The sequence below is a fragment of the Caretta caretta genome, chromosome 5, assembly GCF_965140235.1.
Source record: "Caretta caretta isolate rCarCar2 chromosome 5, rCarCar1.hap1, whole genome shotgun sequence".
NCBI classification, from domain to species: domain Eukaryota; kingdom Metazoa; phylum Chordata; order Testudines; family Cheloniidae; genus Caretta; species Caretta caretta.
This window is the reverse complement of record NC_134210.1, coordinates 126315845-126331404: the sequence shown is the minus strand read 5'-3', so window position 1 is coordinate 126331404 and position 15560 is coordinate 126315845. Positions and strand designations below refer to the sequence as shown.

Below are 15560 nucleotides of genomic sequence, written 5' to 3'. Positions count from 1 at the left end.
ATACTGTATATAATCTGTAATATCCCAAATTAAGGTTAATAAATGTAATGATACCATTAAAATATTAGCATCCAAATATTTGGGTACATCACTCAATAAGTTATACTAAGAGTAGCTTGTGGAAAGCAAATATAGCAATGAGTATAGATTGTCCCAGTACCAGGCATTCCTCTCCAGCACCAATAATGGCTGCAGAGAACAAGGACGAGTTTCTCCTCCCTTATTAATATTCAGAAAATAATACAACATTTAGAGCCATCTTAACTAAAGCAGCTTACAAATACATTAGATGAAAGTTTAAATCAACCATGCATCAGACATTGGGAAGAACAGATACAAAAATACTAATAAGCCAGACCGCTAGAAATCCCTGCACAGAACTAACACAAAAAATTGCTTTAAATCCCAGCCATTAAGACACAGACCCACTGTCGGTAATGAACCAGTTTGCTACAGTAGACAGGTCCTTATAAAATTACACGCCATGTTGGATGCCAATATGTAACAGCACTCTCCTCTCCTTCCTCCATTTGGGTCTTCAGCAGGGTTTGAATCTCAAACTTCAGCACTAAAGCAATGAGCTTTTATCATTTGAACTGAAAAAAGTAATAATTCCATTGGTTGGTAGCAGCAGACTCTATCCTCTTGCACGAACCAGCCAGTAGACAGGAAGAAAAATTAACATTGCAGTGCGAGCAGGATTTTCTTCCTTCCATCCATCGTTGCAATGTGCTGTGTCAAGGTCTTCCTATGGATGCCAGTAATTTCACAAATGACATCATGCAATATAGGTCAAGAGGAGCAGTGGTAGCTCCCAAAGGATTTTGCAAGCTTGAGTTCAAGTATCTGTACAGTGTGACTTATTTTAAAACAGAAATAACACAGTGTCCTGCTTCTCTGTGATCTAAAATAAGCTTACCTCAACCATAGGCTCCGAAGTGACAGACTGACATAGGCTGTGACAACAAGAGGAGACAATGGCTATGGGCACCATCTATCATTCAGCTTTTCCCTCCCTTCATGCAGATTGTTTTAATTCACTTCTTAAAGAATCAGCAGCCTGCAGCCAATGAGACTCATCAACATCTATGATAGTCTCTAAGGTGCCACAAGAACTCCTTTTCTTTTTGTGAATACAGACTAACACGGCTGTTACTCTGAAACCTGTCATCTATGATAGTTACCTGTATCTGGATATATTATTCCTAGAATTGTTTTGTATTGCTATCCAAAGACACCTCATATCTCTTATCTTATTAATATCAAAATTCTACCTAATATCCTTTGTCTACACTTTTTTCCTGTTGGCATGACAGAAAACTGTTGGTCTAGAAAGCTGGTCTGGGGGACACACACTCCAGTTAACATGTACCCAAAGACTGGCCACTACGATGTTCTTTGAAGAATGTTAAAAGTTGACTGTTAGCCAAGTGATAGTTGTAAGTAGACCAACAACTGTCCCTAGAGAAAGGGGGTATATGTGTGTGAGGGGACCTCAACTGGAAGCAGAGTGCTTAAGGATAATATTGACAACTATTTATGTACATTTGGGAACAGGAAGAATCATTAGTTGTCAAATAGGGATGTGGTTTCGCAAAAGAACAGATGGCAAAAAAGGAAATAACTATTCTGGACCGGACTAAGCTATGGTGCAGCCCCAAATGATAAAAGAGGCTTTTGAAACAAGAGTTCAAATGAGCTCTGGTGAAACAGGGTCTCCTTTCTCTCAAACGCACCCTTCCCCCCGCCCCCCACACTCTGCCTTTCTTCCTGAGAGAGACACCTCAGCTCTTGCTTAAGATGGACAGTTTAAAATTGTGGGTCACACTCATAAAGTTCAGCCCTTCAAATAATAAATATAATGGGGCAACTCCTGAAGTTCTTAGTAAACCAGGCACAACTTTGACTGAAATTAAACAGCAATGAACAGCAGACGGGGTCTCTTTGCGAAAGTGTTATTGACCAAAGGACGCAGATGGTGGTAGGTCTGTTGCCAAGCGATCTATTCGGTCAGTGTGTTATGTTTGATTGTAATAGTCTCCCGACATTTGCCATGTCGTGGTAAGTGGACGTACTTCCTCGGAAGCTCTTCAGAAGCTTGCTCCAACCCTGCTGTATTTAATGCAGATACTGCCCACGGCTTGCAATTCCTCTTGTCCTCTTAGGGTTGACACAAGGCACAAAACTGGTTACAAAAATATCACTGTCCGCAGAAGATGCAGAGGCGGCCCCAGAAATGAGACGGCCCCAGGCCCCCTTTCCTCGTGAATCGGAGCAGCTGCGAGCCCGAGGCAGGGGGAGACCAGCGCTGAGCGGCCCGCGGACCGGCGCGCCGACCCGGCGGCAGGGCAGCTCTCCGCCGCGCAGCGGGCCACTGAGCGCAGCGCAGGGCCCGGCGGGGGGCGTCTCCAGCGCCGTGCGCCGGCCGGCGGTAGGCGGCGATCGCGGCCGGGGCGGGGCGGGCCGGGAGGCGGTCTCCAGCCGGCCGCGAGGAGCCGCGCCATGGCCGCTGCCGCCCGCTGGTGCTACCGGGGGGACCCCCAGGAGGCCCAGAGCGCCCCGCTCGGTAAGAGCCGCGCCCCAGAGGCGGGGTGGAGCAAGGGCCGCGCTCGCCCGTGCGCCCCCGGGCCGTGGCTGCGCGGCCTCCTGCGCCACGCGGTGCGCGGGGGCTGCCCGGCCAGGGGCGCTGCTGTCCCACGCCCCCCAGCCGCCGCCGCCGCCGCCCGGGAGTCGGGGCACCGGCCGCGCAGCCACCCACCCCCCCCGCCCTGCACGGGTCTCGCCGGGGCTGTCCGGGCTCGGGGTGGGCGTGTAGCCGGGGGCAGCCCAGTGCCCGGCTTCATCTCAGAGACATTTGCTGGCTTGGTGGGTTTCATCCTTCCCAGCTGGCCCGTGGGATCTCCCCGGGTCCTCCTGAACGAAGGCTGCAGACCCCACCTTGGTCGGATTAGTCCTTTCGGTGGGCTGCTCCTTCCTCCTGCTTGCCCGGGAAGGGAAGCGCTCTGCTGACCTCAGGGGGGAAGCCCTCTCCCTGGCCCGTTGTTCGGCGTCTGTAGCTGATGTCTGTGAGGACTGAGGTGCTACACTGGCCTGGCATGCGCCACCGTGCAGCTGAACTCAGTTTTTGGAGGCATGACCAAATGTTAACCTGTGGGATTTCAAGAAAAAAATGCAGAATTTTAGCTATTAAATACATTCTTAAAAATAATCAACCCTACATTAAAGTCAGTGAAAGACAAATAAAGCTAGAAGGCAGTTTTCTGGAGGGCAGGCTGCTTGTCTCTAAGCTGCTCCTTTGCTGTGTTTTGACACCAGCCTTGTTATTACAGTGTGTTTTTTGCACTGTGCTGCATTCAGGCCCTGCTCCAAGAAAGCAAATGAGTGAATGCGTGTGCGCGGTCCCTTTGAAGTCTGCAGTCAACATAGATTCATGAACATAAATATGTGTGGAACATTATACGAATAGTCTCCAACTGTTAAAGTTAAATTCAGGGAGCAGTCTATATTCAAAAGATTGTTGAAATTCATAGATTCCAAGGCCAGAAGGGACCATTGTGATCATCTAGTCTGACCTCCTACATAACACAGGCCAAAGACTTGTCCCACAATAATTCCTAGAGCAGATCTTTTTGAAAAAACAACTCATCTTGATTTCAAAATTGTCAGTGATGGAGGAATTGTACGCTCTTCCGGGTCTGTTTCTGATTGTGTTTGTACAGCTCGTAGGACAGTGGGCCCTTATCTCAGTTGGGGCAAATAGCAGAATCTTTCAAATCATGTCTGATGAGATCCTTCTGTAGTGTCAAGCTTGGTCTAGCCTTGCCAGGGAGAGTCTATGGCATCTTACTCAGGACAAATTACTGACATCTCAGGTTTAGTGACCCTCCGTTTGCTCTACACCCGTAGCACAATAATAATGTCCTGTTTATGCTCGGAAATTGAGTGGAATAACCATTGCAGAGTAAACTGTTCTGCAGTAGATATTCCAGACTAACTTCCTGCGTGGATACTGTGCCATGAGAAAAGTCACTTTATTCCAGAATAATTAGTTGGCTTCCAAAGTGGAGTAATTATTCTGGAAAAAAAAAAAAACCCACTTGTATTCTGAAATTAACTCTGATATAACTCAGGCTGCCCAAAATTGTCATTAAGAACAACCTCTTTCCTGGCATTCTTATAAACATTTTTATTTTAAACATAGGTTTACCTTTGTCTGTACTGTTTCAAATGCTTTCTCCTTACAAATTTATTACAGTTCAATTTTCAAATGGAAAACTGCAGAATTCTGAAAACATGGATTTTACTTTATACAAAAGCAAAGACGCGACTAATCCCAGAAAGAAACACCAAAGAATCTTGGTAAGTTTGTTTGTCATTGTACAAGAGTTCTGCAGTGAAACATCAGATCCCTGTTTATTATCAGGTTTTTGTCTTTGTCAGTCAGGATGTTTTTGCCAAGAAGTATTGAAAAATATGTCAAGGGACACTGAAATAAAAAATCTCACTTTTGTATATTTTTGTAACCTGCTACTGTTGCAGGTGTAACACCTAAGATTACAAGAAATGAAAGATATTGTATGGATATAAAATATGTAGCATTATAATGACTAACACATTTTGAATGATTGTTAAATCTTTTGCTTCAGGTTTTAAGTGATTAGACATCAAGGTGAGCTCTAATGTGGTGGCAGATTATCCCTCATCTGCTATTTTGGAGTTCTTGTACCTTCCTCTGAAGTATTTGGAACTGCCCACATTTGGAGACAGATATTGGACTAGATGAATTTTGGGTCTGATCCAGTCTGTGAATTCCCATGGTGAAGGAAAATCTCTGTTTTGTATCCGGTTTTTGTTTTCTTTGTGCATTTGACATCCTCTTCATGTACAGTCATTTTCACTGGTTCTCTTGTATAAGGAGATAGGCCCCAATCCTGACATTGGATCTGCATGGCACCTCATTGTTCCCAGTAGGGTTGTCTGTGGGTCTGCTGGCATGGATCTGATTGTAGGAGCAGGGCTTTAATTGGGCTGTTGTTTTGTAGGTCTCCACCCCTACCTGCCCCAGCAGTGGAGAGGAAAACATTAAGACAAATGTGATTGTAAAGCATCATAAATTAGGAGGGGGATTTAAGCAGGTGTAGTAACTGAAGCAGTTTTTAACTAACTTTAAAAAAAAAAATTGTTTAGATTTCAAATTGGTCGTGCCCCTTGAAAGAGAAAGTAGCCAGTCATAGAATCATAGAACTGGAAGGGACAAGGTCGTCTAGTCCAGTCCCCTGCACTCATGGCAGGACTAAGTATTATCTAGACCATCCCTGACAGGTGTTTGTCCAACCTGCTCTTAAAAATCCCCAACGATGGGGATTCCACAACCTCCCTAGGCAATTTATTCCAGTGCTTAACAACCCTGACAGGAAGTTTTTCCTAATATCCAACGTAAACCTCCCTTGCTGCAATTTAAGCCCAGTGCTTCTTGTCCTGTCCTCAGAGGTGAAGAAGAACAATTTTTCTCCCTCCTCCTTGTAACAGCCTTTTGTTGATGAACCCTCTATGTGAATTAAAAACAAAACACAAACCCCAAAATTAAACCATTCCACTTTATGGTATTTTATGAGATTCTGGATATGTCCAGACCCTTATTTCAGCTTGCAGGGCAGAGAAACTGTTCTTAGCAGCAGAAATCAGACTGGATCGAGGGAAAGTGGTAGCAGAAGCTTAAATGGAAAAAGCCGCTGCTTGGAACAATGGCATCGGGGGAGAGGGGGTAAGAGCTTTTGCGTGTAGCTTTGAGTTAGCCCATCTGTGTGCCTTGTTAATATGAGGAATAGTCTGTGCACTGATACCTGGAGCTCCTCAAGTCTCTAAAAGCATGTATTCTGGAGTCTTTAGTCTACAAAACCACAAGATGTCACTGTAACCTCAGGAAGTAGTACTGAGTATTATTGTGTTGACAGGTATGAAAGCATAATTTTGCTTTGTCAAAGCAATTCATGATCAGACACAGAATGAACCTAAGACCATATAGCTTACCAAACAATGTACTTCAAGTATATTAATGCCAATTATATAAAGGGATGGTAACGGGGTTCAATAATGCAGAACGCCGCAAGTTTGAATTGCTCTGGCTCATATGTTAAATGCAAAATACCACTGCAGTAATATAGTTAAGGTTACCAAATTAAACACCCAAAGTCATGGATTCTGAAAGTAATATTGACTTTCCCATGTTGCACATACTGTATATATTAGGCTATATGGTTAACAGCATACCTAATAAAAAAGTAAAGCTATTATTTGCAGAGTTGGCCGGCTAAGATGACTGCAAAAAACATGTTGCATTTTCTGATTTCTTTCATGTGTACATTTCTAACCTTAACATTTGCATTGCTGTAGTTTTTGTTATGATTGAATTCTCTTGTGTGAAAGTTTTGCTTGCATTGGCTTTAGTGGAAAGAGAAACAAGCCAAAGGCCAGAAAAGGAAAAACCTTACCTGAGTTATTGTGGAGTTACGCAGTTAGTACTACTGACTAGTATACACCTATTCAAGCACAAACTAGGTACAGATTTTGTACTGCAGATGTCCCCACGTTCTTTATTTAAATAATTTTGAAATGTAGGCCCTGATCCTGTGAACTCTTCAGAGTGGCTGATTCGCACTCAGCTGTCGGGATTGGGGACGTAAACTGACGATGCAATGAAGTTTTAAAGTTCAGTTATTTTTGAGTCCAAGGGCACATAAACAAGTCCAGTTTTTCAAAAGCGTGTGTGCATATATAATGATAGTGTGGGCTTGTGTGTATTAAAATTACATTTAAAAAACTCACTGAATTAATTTTACTCACACTACCACTCCCCCAGGAATAACCTTGGAATTGAGACAAAACACAGCAATTTTCAATGCAGGAGGAGAATTAATTTTCAGGAAGTTATGAGCAACAGTTACAATGGAAGGCTGGATGTAACTTTAACTAAAGCACCTGAAATAACACCTTAAATTTAATAGCAAAGATAGTTAATTTCTCTACATTTTTAGCTCTAACTAGTTACAGCATTTCTATTACAAACCATCGCTTTTAGGTTTAACTATTGCGGACAAGACGTTCTAGCTGTGTTTTTGAATTCCAGAGTTCACGACAATGCTAAGCCTGCTCAGAAGTTAACCAGAAATACTGTTAGCACTGTGAAGGCAATAACTTCCACGTAAAGTGTTCTTACCTTCCATTAGGTCAGTGGTTCCCAAACTTGTTCTGCCGCTTGTGCAGGGAAAGGCCCTGGCGGGCCGGGGCGGTTTGTTTACCTGCCGTGTCCGCAGGTTCGGCTGATCGCGGCTCCCAGTGGCCACGGTTCACTGCTCCAGGCCAATGGGGGCTGCGGGAAGGGTGGCCAGTATGTCCCTCGGCCCGCGCCGCTTCCAGCAGCTCCCATGGGCCTGGAGCAGTGAACCGCGGCCACTGGGAGCCGCCATTGGCCGAACCTGCGGACACGGCAGGTAAACAAACCGGCCCGGCAGGGGCTTTCCCTGCACAAGCGGTGGAACGAGTTTGGGAACCACTGCTCTAGGTGAATGTGAAGGTAGCATTATTTACAAGGTTGGGTTCTTTCAGTCATAAGAAATGTTGTCTCTTTTAAGACTTTATTTGGGAAATATTGGTGTGTTGTTTTTTAATAGAATTGATGAGAAAATTTCCCTAAAAGTAGACAAGTTAAAAACGTCTTTTGTTTGGAGAACTGGTATCTGATACCCAGAAAAAAAGAACGTAATAGCTTGGTTAGAAAGTTCGGTGCACATGGAGAATTTGTGTCACAAGTACCCCACCGCTAAAGTTATTTTTCTTTGTATTTTAGACTTCGGAGACAAACAGGCTTTCTTATGTGGGAAAAAACTTCGGCTCAGGAGTCTTGAAATGTAACTCCCTCTGCAGGTATGGGGTGTGTGCAAAGGAGGAGGGTAAAGCAGTTGTTCTGTTTACTTGATTCTTCTCTTTTCCTTTTCATTTGTGCTGTTTATAAATGCGGGGACAGATTTTCAGAAGAGCTCAGCTTTTGCTGAGGATCGGAAAGGAAGAGGGGCAGATTTTCAAGCATTCAGCGCCTTGCAGCTCCCATTGTTTTAAGGTCAGGCTTGACAAAGCCCTGGCTGGGATGATTTAGTTGGGGATCGGTCCTGCATTGAGCAGGGGGTTGGACTAGATGACCTCCTGAGGTCCCTTCCAACCCTGAGATTCTATGATTGTTCTCAATGAGAGGTGCTGAGTGCTGCTGAAAAATATGGCCATGCAATATATATGTACATCAGGTTAAGAAGATTTGGATTAAAAAAACCCCAAAAAACAGTAAGTAACATCACCGAGGAGAGACATTGATGTTGCAGAATCCAGTTTAATAAGCCACCCTTCAAATTTGGCAGAATCTGTACCTGATATATGCAGAGGATTCCTTGGTCTTCCATGATCACTGGGCAGTTGCAGGACAAAAGCTTGATAATCTTGATGATCTACTTGACTGTTCCATATACAGGTGGTACTCAACCTTTCCAGACTTCTGAACTCCTTTCAGGAGTCTGATTTTGTTTTGCATACTCCAAGTTTCACCTCACTTAAAAAAGAATTGCTTACAAACTCAGACACAAAAATACAAAAGCGTCACAGCACACTAGTACTGAAAAACTGTTGACTTTTTTATTTTACCATATATTTATAAAATAAATTAATTGGAATATAAATATTGTACTTACATTTCAGGGTATGGTGTATAGAGCAGTATAAACAAGTCACTGTCTGTATGAAATTTTAGTTTGTACTGACTTCGCTAGTGCTTTTTATGTACCTGTTGTAAAACTAGGCAAGTATCTAGATGAGTTGATGTACCCTCGGAAGACCTCTGCATACCCACAGAGGGGACACGTACCCCTGGTTGAGAACCATTGCCATACATGAGAAAGGGAAACACATATGAAGTGATGGTATTTTCATTGGGAAGGATAAGAAAAAGATAACAGATATTGGCACATCCAAGCGAATGTTAGTAGTAATAATGTTGTTTTATCAAGTCTTGCTTGATCTAGGAACTGTAAGTAAGGAAACCTCTGGTTTTGATAGAAACCTTTGGAATTAGTGGATCCAGAAAACGTCAACAGCAAATAATCCTGTTGGGTCGGTTAAGAGTATCTGTTCTTCCCTTGAGGCACACCGACATTCCCATTAATGTCAAAGGAAGTTTAATATGTGCGCAGGCAGAAGGAGGAGCATCCCTAAGAGACACTGTCAGGTCAAATTCGAGTCTAAATTAGGTTTTGTTGTGTACATAACTAGTGAGAGAAAAAGAACAAAACAAGCTTTTACATGACTTCAAGCAATAGTCCTAACAGTACAACAAGGTTTGTTGCCGTAGGAACTGGATAATAAAATCATATAAGGCCCTGATCCTGCAAAAACTTACTCATATGCTTATCTGTGAGGAATCCTATTGAAATCCATTGGTAATTGAACGTCCAGATCCCTAAAGCAGCTGTGAAAATCCTGCCTTAGATGTGGAAAGCGGATAAGACCCTAGAACTGGGTTTCTGTTCCTCCAACTAAACTGATTTTCAGGCAGATGCCTCTGGTGCTTACAACTTGAACTTTGCAGCTAGTTTTGTCTTAGATTTAGAGACAATTATATTTTACTAGAGAACCTGCATTTTGGGGTCAAATTTGACGTGATGTGTCTCTTAAATTTAATATATACCAGTGGAGGATGAAAAGGGTGGACTTCAGAAATGTCTGTCAAGTCTGAGTCCTAGTCACATCTGTACTGGTAACAGACCTGCGTTGACATACTTTTGCCGATTCTGTGCCTCGTAACAATTTCCATATTGCTGGGTGGGACGAGAACAAATCCGCTCGGTTCTGGATTGTTCTGGATCATGTGAGAGTGGAGCAGGGACAAGGGACTTCTAAACTTGAGTTTCCTGATGTGCTTGGGTTCTAGAGGAGTCGATTAAAAGCAAGTCCCTTTCTGCTACTCACCATTTTGTTAAGCAGCCCAAGAGTGGCTGTAGCAGGAAATCCAGGACTCAGATCGTCTAAAAGGTGAAAGAGATTGATTACATGCAGGTCATGGGGTTTTGTTCTCCTCTGTCTCAAATGAAACGAGGAGAGCTGCGACTTTAATTGTGACAGAACTTAATTTACAACACTGTCACTGCAACAAGACTCTGGGGGCGGTTTTATGCTTGTGTCTGGAGAATTCAATTGAGACCCAGTTAGTCTAATGAACATCTATGCTACAAATATCAGTGATATGCAATTTTATACCAGCGTAGGACTCCATCTCGGAACACTCATATCGTTGGGCATGATTAAGAGACCGTTTTAATGATGTAATCAATCCTTGGAACAGCTGCTGCAGAGCCCTAGACATGTGCCTGGCTAATGTGAGGCCAGTTCTTGAAGCTGGAGGGGTGGAAACGTAGCTTCCTTAGGTGTGAGGACACCTGGCTAGTCTGAGTAGGGTGCTCTTTCTTTCTGTGGGTTTTTCTTTGTTTAGAGGCTTCAGACCCCATCCCTTTTTTTATTCCTTTCCTCTCCATTCAACTTAGTGTGACTCATTCTTTTTGTCTGGTTCAGGGGCAGGCAAACTTTTTGGCCTGAGGGCCGCATCGGGTTTCAGAAATTGTATGGAGGGTCGGTTAGGGGAGGCTGTGCCTCCCCAAACAGCCAGGAGTGGCCCGGCCCCTATCCGACCCCCCTGCTTCTCGCCCCCTGACGCCCCCCCTCCCCCGGGACTCCTGCCCCATCCAACCCCCCCTCTCCTTCCTGACTGCCACCAGAACTCCTGCCCCCATTCAACCCCCCTGTTCCCCGCCCTCTGACCGCTCCAACCCCTATCCAACCCCGCTCCCTGCCCCCTTACCGCGCTGCCTGGAGCACCGGTGGCTGGCGGTGCTCCCAGCTGCTCTGCCCGGCTGGAGCCAACCACGCACCGCGCAGCACAGAGCACCGGGCCAGGCCGTCGTTCTGCAGCTGCCCTGCCCCAGGAGCTCGCAGCCCCCGCCCGGAGCATTGCGGCGGTGGTGCAGCGAGCTGAGGCTGCGTGGGAGGGGAAACCGCAGGCGAGGGGCCGGACTAGCCTCCCCAGTCAGGAGCTCAGGGGCCGGGCAGGACGGTCCCGCGGGCCGTAGTTTGCCCAACTCTGGTCTACTTGAAGGAGCTACCAATGGGGTTGCGGTTCTCCACAACCCAAAGACCAGGCATTGCCTCCATCAAGCTTCTAGCAGTTACTCGTCCATAGTTGTTCCTGAAATGTCCCAAGTTTTATTAGCTACTAGACTTGTATTTTTGCTCTTAGTCCCTGTCTAAACCCTGCAGAGACACTGAATTCAATTTGAAGTGGCTTATGTCGCTTCAGCTTAGCTCGATGATGCACTGTTGAACTGAATCAGTTTGAAATTATGCCTTTAGTTGAACTGCTCCCGTGAAATAGACAAGACAGTAGAGAGAATTTCTCCCCCAGCTCAGCACACCTGAATGCCTGGTGTCATGCTGTAGCCATACTTGGTCCTCACCAAGTCAGTTCCAGTTTTAAAAATGGCAGAGGGGGGCAGATCCAGCACAAGCCAGCTGAAAACCTTGCCAAACCCAACATTAAATGAATGTCCTAGGCTGCCAGGTGCATGAGAGAAAGATCCAGCCTGGTCCTCAGAGTTAGGCGAAAATAGGAAAAACACACATTTTCTCAAGCCATGCGCGTCTGGACAGCAGCAAAGTGAACCATCCATCTTATCCCTCTGAACTGCTGGCCGGAAAGAAAGGGAGGGCTAGATCTCTTTAAAATGAGCTACTTTGGTCCTGCAAAAAAATCTGTTTTCTCAGTAGTGGAGAAAGTAGAGTCAGTTTCTGGGATGCTGTCAGACTTAAGCTTTAGTGTAGACATGCGTATATGCTGGCATAGCCTCCTAACATAGATACAGGTTAAACCAACAGAAGGAGTCTTTCTTTCAGTGTAGGAACACTGCCTCCCCAAACAGAAGCACTCTTCTGTTGGCATAGCTGCGTCTATACTGGGGGTTTTGTCATCATAGTTATGTTGGCTGGGGGTGTGATGTTTCACACCTCTGACTAATGCAGCTATGCTGGTGTTCGTTTTAAGTGTAGCCCAAACCTTAGGTTCAAGGGGCCATTAATAATCAGAGAACGGCCACGTGGAATCTGAGCTTTAAAAAGAGCCATCCAATCTTTAATTATTTGCTTGAGAACGAAGTCAGCATTTGAAATATCTTTATCCTTTAAATTCCAGATAGTACAGATCCTGAGCCCAGGGAGCCCTAGAAAAACGTCATTCTTAAGCTTCTGAAACCAGACAGTGCACCTAATGAGATCCTGCTTAGAGGAGCTGTTAGGATCCCTGCAAATACATACAAGAAAGAGAATAGAATATGACAGTTAAGCACCTCAACGCTCATTCTGTGTGCCTGGAGGCTAATTTAGATGCCTTCATTTGAGACTTCAGGGTTAAAAATCAGGCCTCCTATGTGGCTTTTATGGAACTCATTTTACTGTGAAGTTCTAGTTGTTGCGATGGAAAAAATCGGTCCCTGCTGGGGACAGGAGGGAGAAGGAGGGTCATGAAGAGCACTGGGCCATATAATATTGCTAATGTATTTCACTTATGATCATCTCTGGTTAATCATCCCTCACTCTGCTCTCCACAGGTACTTTGTCGGTGTGTTAGATAAGGACGCTGGACAAATGGAAGTCTATAATGCTGAATTATTCAACATGCAGCCGTTGTTGTCAGGTAAGTAAAAGACTGAACTCTGCCACAGACGGCACGGTACATCGGCACTCCGTGTGCATTTCACTCCGTCTGCTGCCTACAGTTTGGCTCCTATCTCCATCAGTCCAATGTCACAGATATTCTTAATGGTCCCTGAGTGAAAGAGCGCAAGCGGATTGGAGAATGCCCCCATAATACACTTTTTTTCCGGTGCTTTAACGAGCTAGCTACAACTCTCCCTTTTACTGTTTTCCACGTTGCAAGCTATGAGGTAATATTTAGGAAGTGTTTGTGTGTGGGTGGTGGTGGTGGTGTGGGGGGGAGTTAGAGTAAATCAGGGTGGAAGGTGGAAAACGTTGAACTTAATCCCAATCAATGGTTTCAGGTCGTGTTTTGGTGTTATCGTCCTTTGTGTCTTCTGCTTAGGAGAAGGCTAGAACTAAACAGGCCCAGAGACTGAATCGCCACTTTCTGGGAAATAAAATAATCCCTGGCAGCACAGTTCTTCAGCAGGGCTGCTTTTATTGCCGCAAGCCTAGAGGAAAATATTGAGTATCCCCAATGAATTGTTTCCTTGGTGCACAAGGTGATCCTGATGTTGGTATAATCCAGGACACACCTTTTCTGATGTATCAAACCAAAGTCTGAATGCTCTTTGCAGTAACACGACTGCCCAGTCTCTGTCAGATGCTGTCTAGCATCTCAGTTTATCCTTTTTTAAATTCTCGAGTATCAGGTGTGAGAACCTGCGCACTTGTTTGCCGGGTTCTGGCACAGTGTGAATGAAGACACAGTAGCACAGTTATACCTATGTGTACTCATTTTTGGTCTTTTTGTAGATGATTTAATAGATGACGACCCGTCAGAGTATCAGAATAAATCCTACAGAGAGAAGGTAAAAGTTTTGTTTTCCTAACATAATCACCGGGCTACCCTCAGCAAACGATCCTAGTCTAGAAATGGTTTGTCCACGTTTGCCATTAATGGGTGTAGTTCAGCATTTTTAGTATGTTCGGAAGCTGGGCAATAGATTTGAAGTGGTGTAACAGCAGCAGTTGTATCCTTATTGTAGCTTTGGTGGTGGTTCTATGAACTGGCTAAACGTTAAATAGACTAATGGCCACCAAAAGATTGGGGTGTGTTCGCCGATTTATTTTAAGTTTACCTAGAGCATGTTCACAAAGAACAAGTTTAGTCTGAATTGTTCTTTGACAGGGTTCGTGGCCTCGTGGGGGGAAGCGGTAGACATGCAAAGTACGCAGCTGTGTAGGGCACCAGGATAGCTAGGGACGGCCCTGGCGGAGGACATGATATATCTCGCTTTTTAGTAAGGGTTTTGGCACAGACCCGCATGATGTTCTTATAAGCAAACTAGGGAAATGAGGAATATATTAAATTACTATTAGGTGGGTGCGCTGCTGGTTGAAAACATCATATTCAATGAGTAGTTATCAATGGTTTGCTGTCAGACTGGTAGGCTGTATCTAGTGGGGTCCCACGTGGTTCATTCTTGGATCCAGTACTAGTCACTATTGTCATTAATGACTTGGATAGTGGAGTGGAGAATATGCTTATAAAATCTGTGGATGACACCAAACCGGGGGGATTGGAGGAGGGGTTGCAAGAACTTTGGAGGACAGGATTAGATTTCAAAAGGACTTTGACAATTTGGAGAATTGGTCAGAATTCAGCAACATGACATGAAATAGAGACAAGTGCAAAGTACTTCACTTAGGAAGGAAGAAACAACTGCACAACTACCAAGTGGGGAGTCAGTGGCGAGGTGGTGGTACTGCTGAGAAGGATCTGGGTGCTGGACTGGCTCACAAACTGAGTGAGGCATCAGTGTGATGCCATTGCAAAAAACCCTGTTATGCTGCGGTGTATAAAGAGTGTCCTGTGTAAGACATGGGAGGTCATTGTCCTGCTCTGGTGAGGCCTCTGCTGGAGTCCTGGGTCCAGTTCTGAGGGACGGAGGGGGAAGGGCACGCTTTAGGAAGGATGTGGACAAAGTGAGGAGAGTCCAGAGGACAGCAACAAAAATGATAAAAGATTTAGAAACCTGACTTTTAGGAAAGATTAAAAAACTGTTTGTTCTTAAGAAAAGAAGAATGGGGGGGGGACCCTGATAACAGTCTTTAAATCTGTTAAGGGCGGTTACAAAGAGGATAGGGGATCCATTGCTCTCCATGTCTGCTGCCGGTAGAACAAGAAATAATGAACTTAATCTGCAGCAAGGGAGATTTAGGTTAGGTAGCAGGAAAAACTTTCTAACTCTAAGGGCGGTTAAGCTCTGGAAGAAGCTTCCAAGGGAGGTTGTGGAATCCCCTCACTGGCGGTTTTTAAGAACAGGTTGGACAAATCCCTGCCAGGGATGGTCTAGGTTTACTTGGTCCTGCCTCAATGTTTGGGGGCTGGAGTTGATAACTTATTGAGGTCTCTTCCAGCCCCATAGTTCTATTATTCTAATCCTTAAATGTAGACAGACGGCAGTTCAGCAGTGACTTACGCATGTGACTTATGCATGTCCTTAATTTTATGCATGGTGGGTGTTCTCATGGAAGACAAGAAGACTACTTGCAATGTGTAAAGTTAAGCATGTGCATAAGTCTTTGCAGAATCAGGGCCTTAATCACTATCTCGGAGAGGGAAAAAATACATTTTTATTCCAATGTAAGTCTGTTGTTACTTCTTTTTAGACCCTACACTTTGTAGCTATAACCTGATCACCCTTTTGGACGCTCAAAGCAAAAGTGAAATTTACAATTTTTAATAAAGGAGCGCTAGCTTTCCCAACCCTCTG

At 44.7% G+C, this 15560-nt stretch overlaps 1 protein-coding gene across 1 annotated transcript in view; it reads left to right on the top strand.

Moving 5' to 3' along the window:
* The first annotated feature begins 2442 nt into the window (after positions 1-2442).
* POLR1E (RNA polymerase I subunit E) overlaps positions 2443-15560 on the top strand; it is a 29488-nt gene continuing 16370 nt past the window's right edge. The window contains exons 1-5 of the mRNA XM_048851782.2: positions 2443-2566; positions 4256-4359; positions 7847-7923; positions 12693-12778; positions 13597-13652. Coding sequence (XP_048707739.1) covers positions 2503-2566; positions 4256-4359; positions 7847-7923; positions 12693-12778; positions 13597-13652 — 387 coding nt within the window. The 5' untranslated portion in view covers positions 2443-2502. The remainder of the gene's footprint in view (positions 2567-4255; positions 4360-7846; positions 7924-12692; positions 12779-13596; positions 13653-15560) is intronic.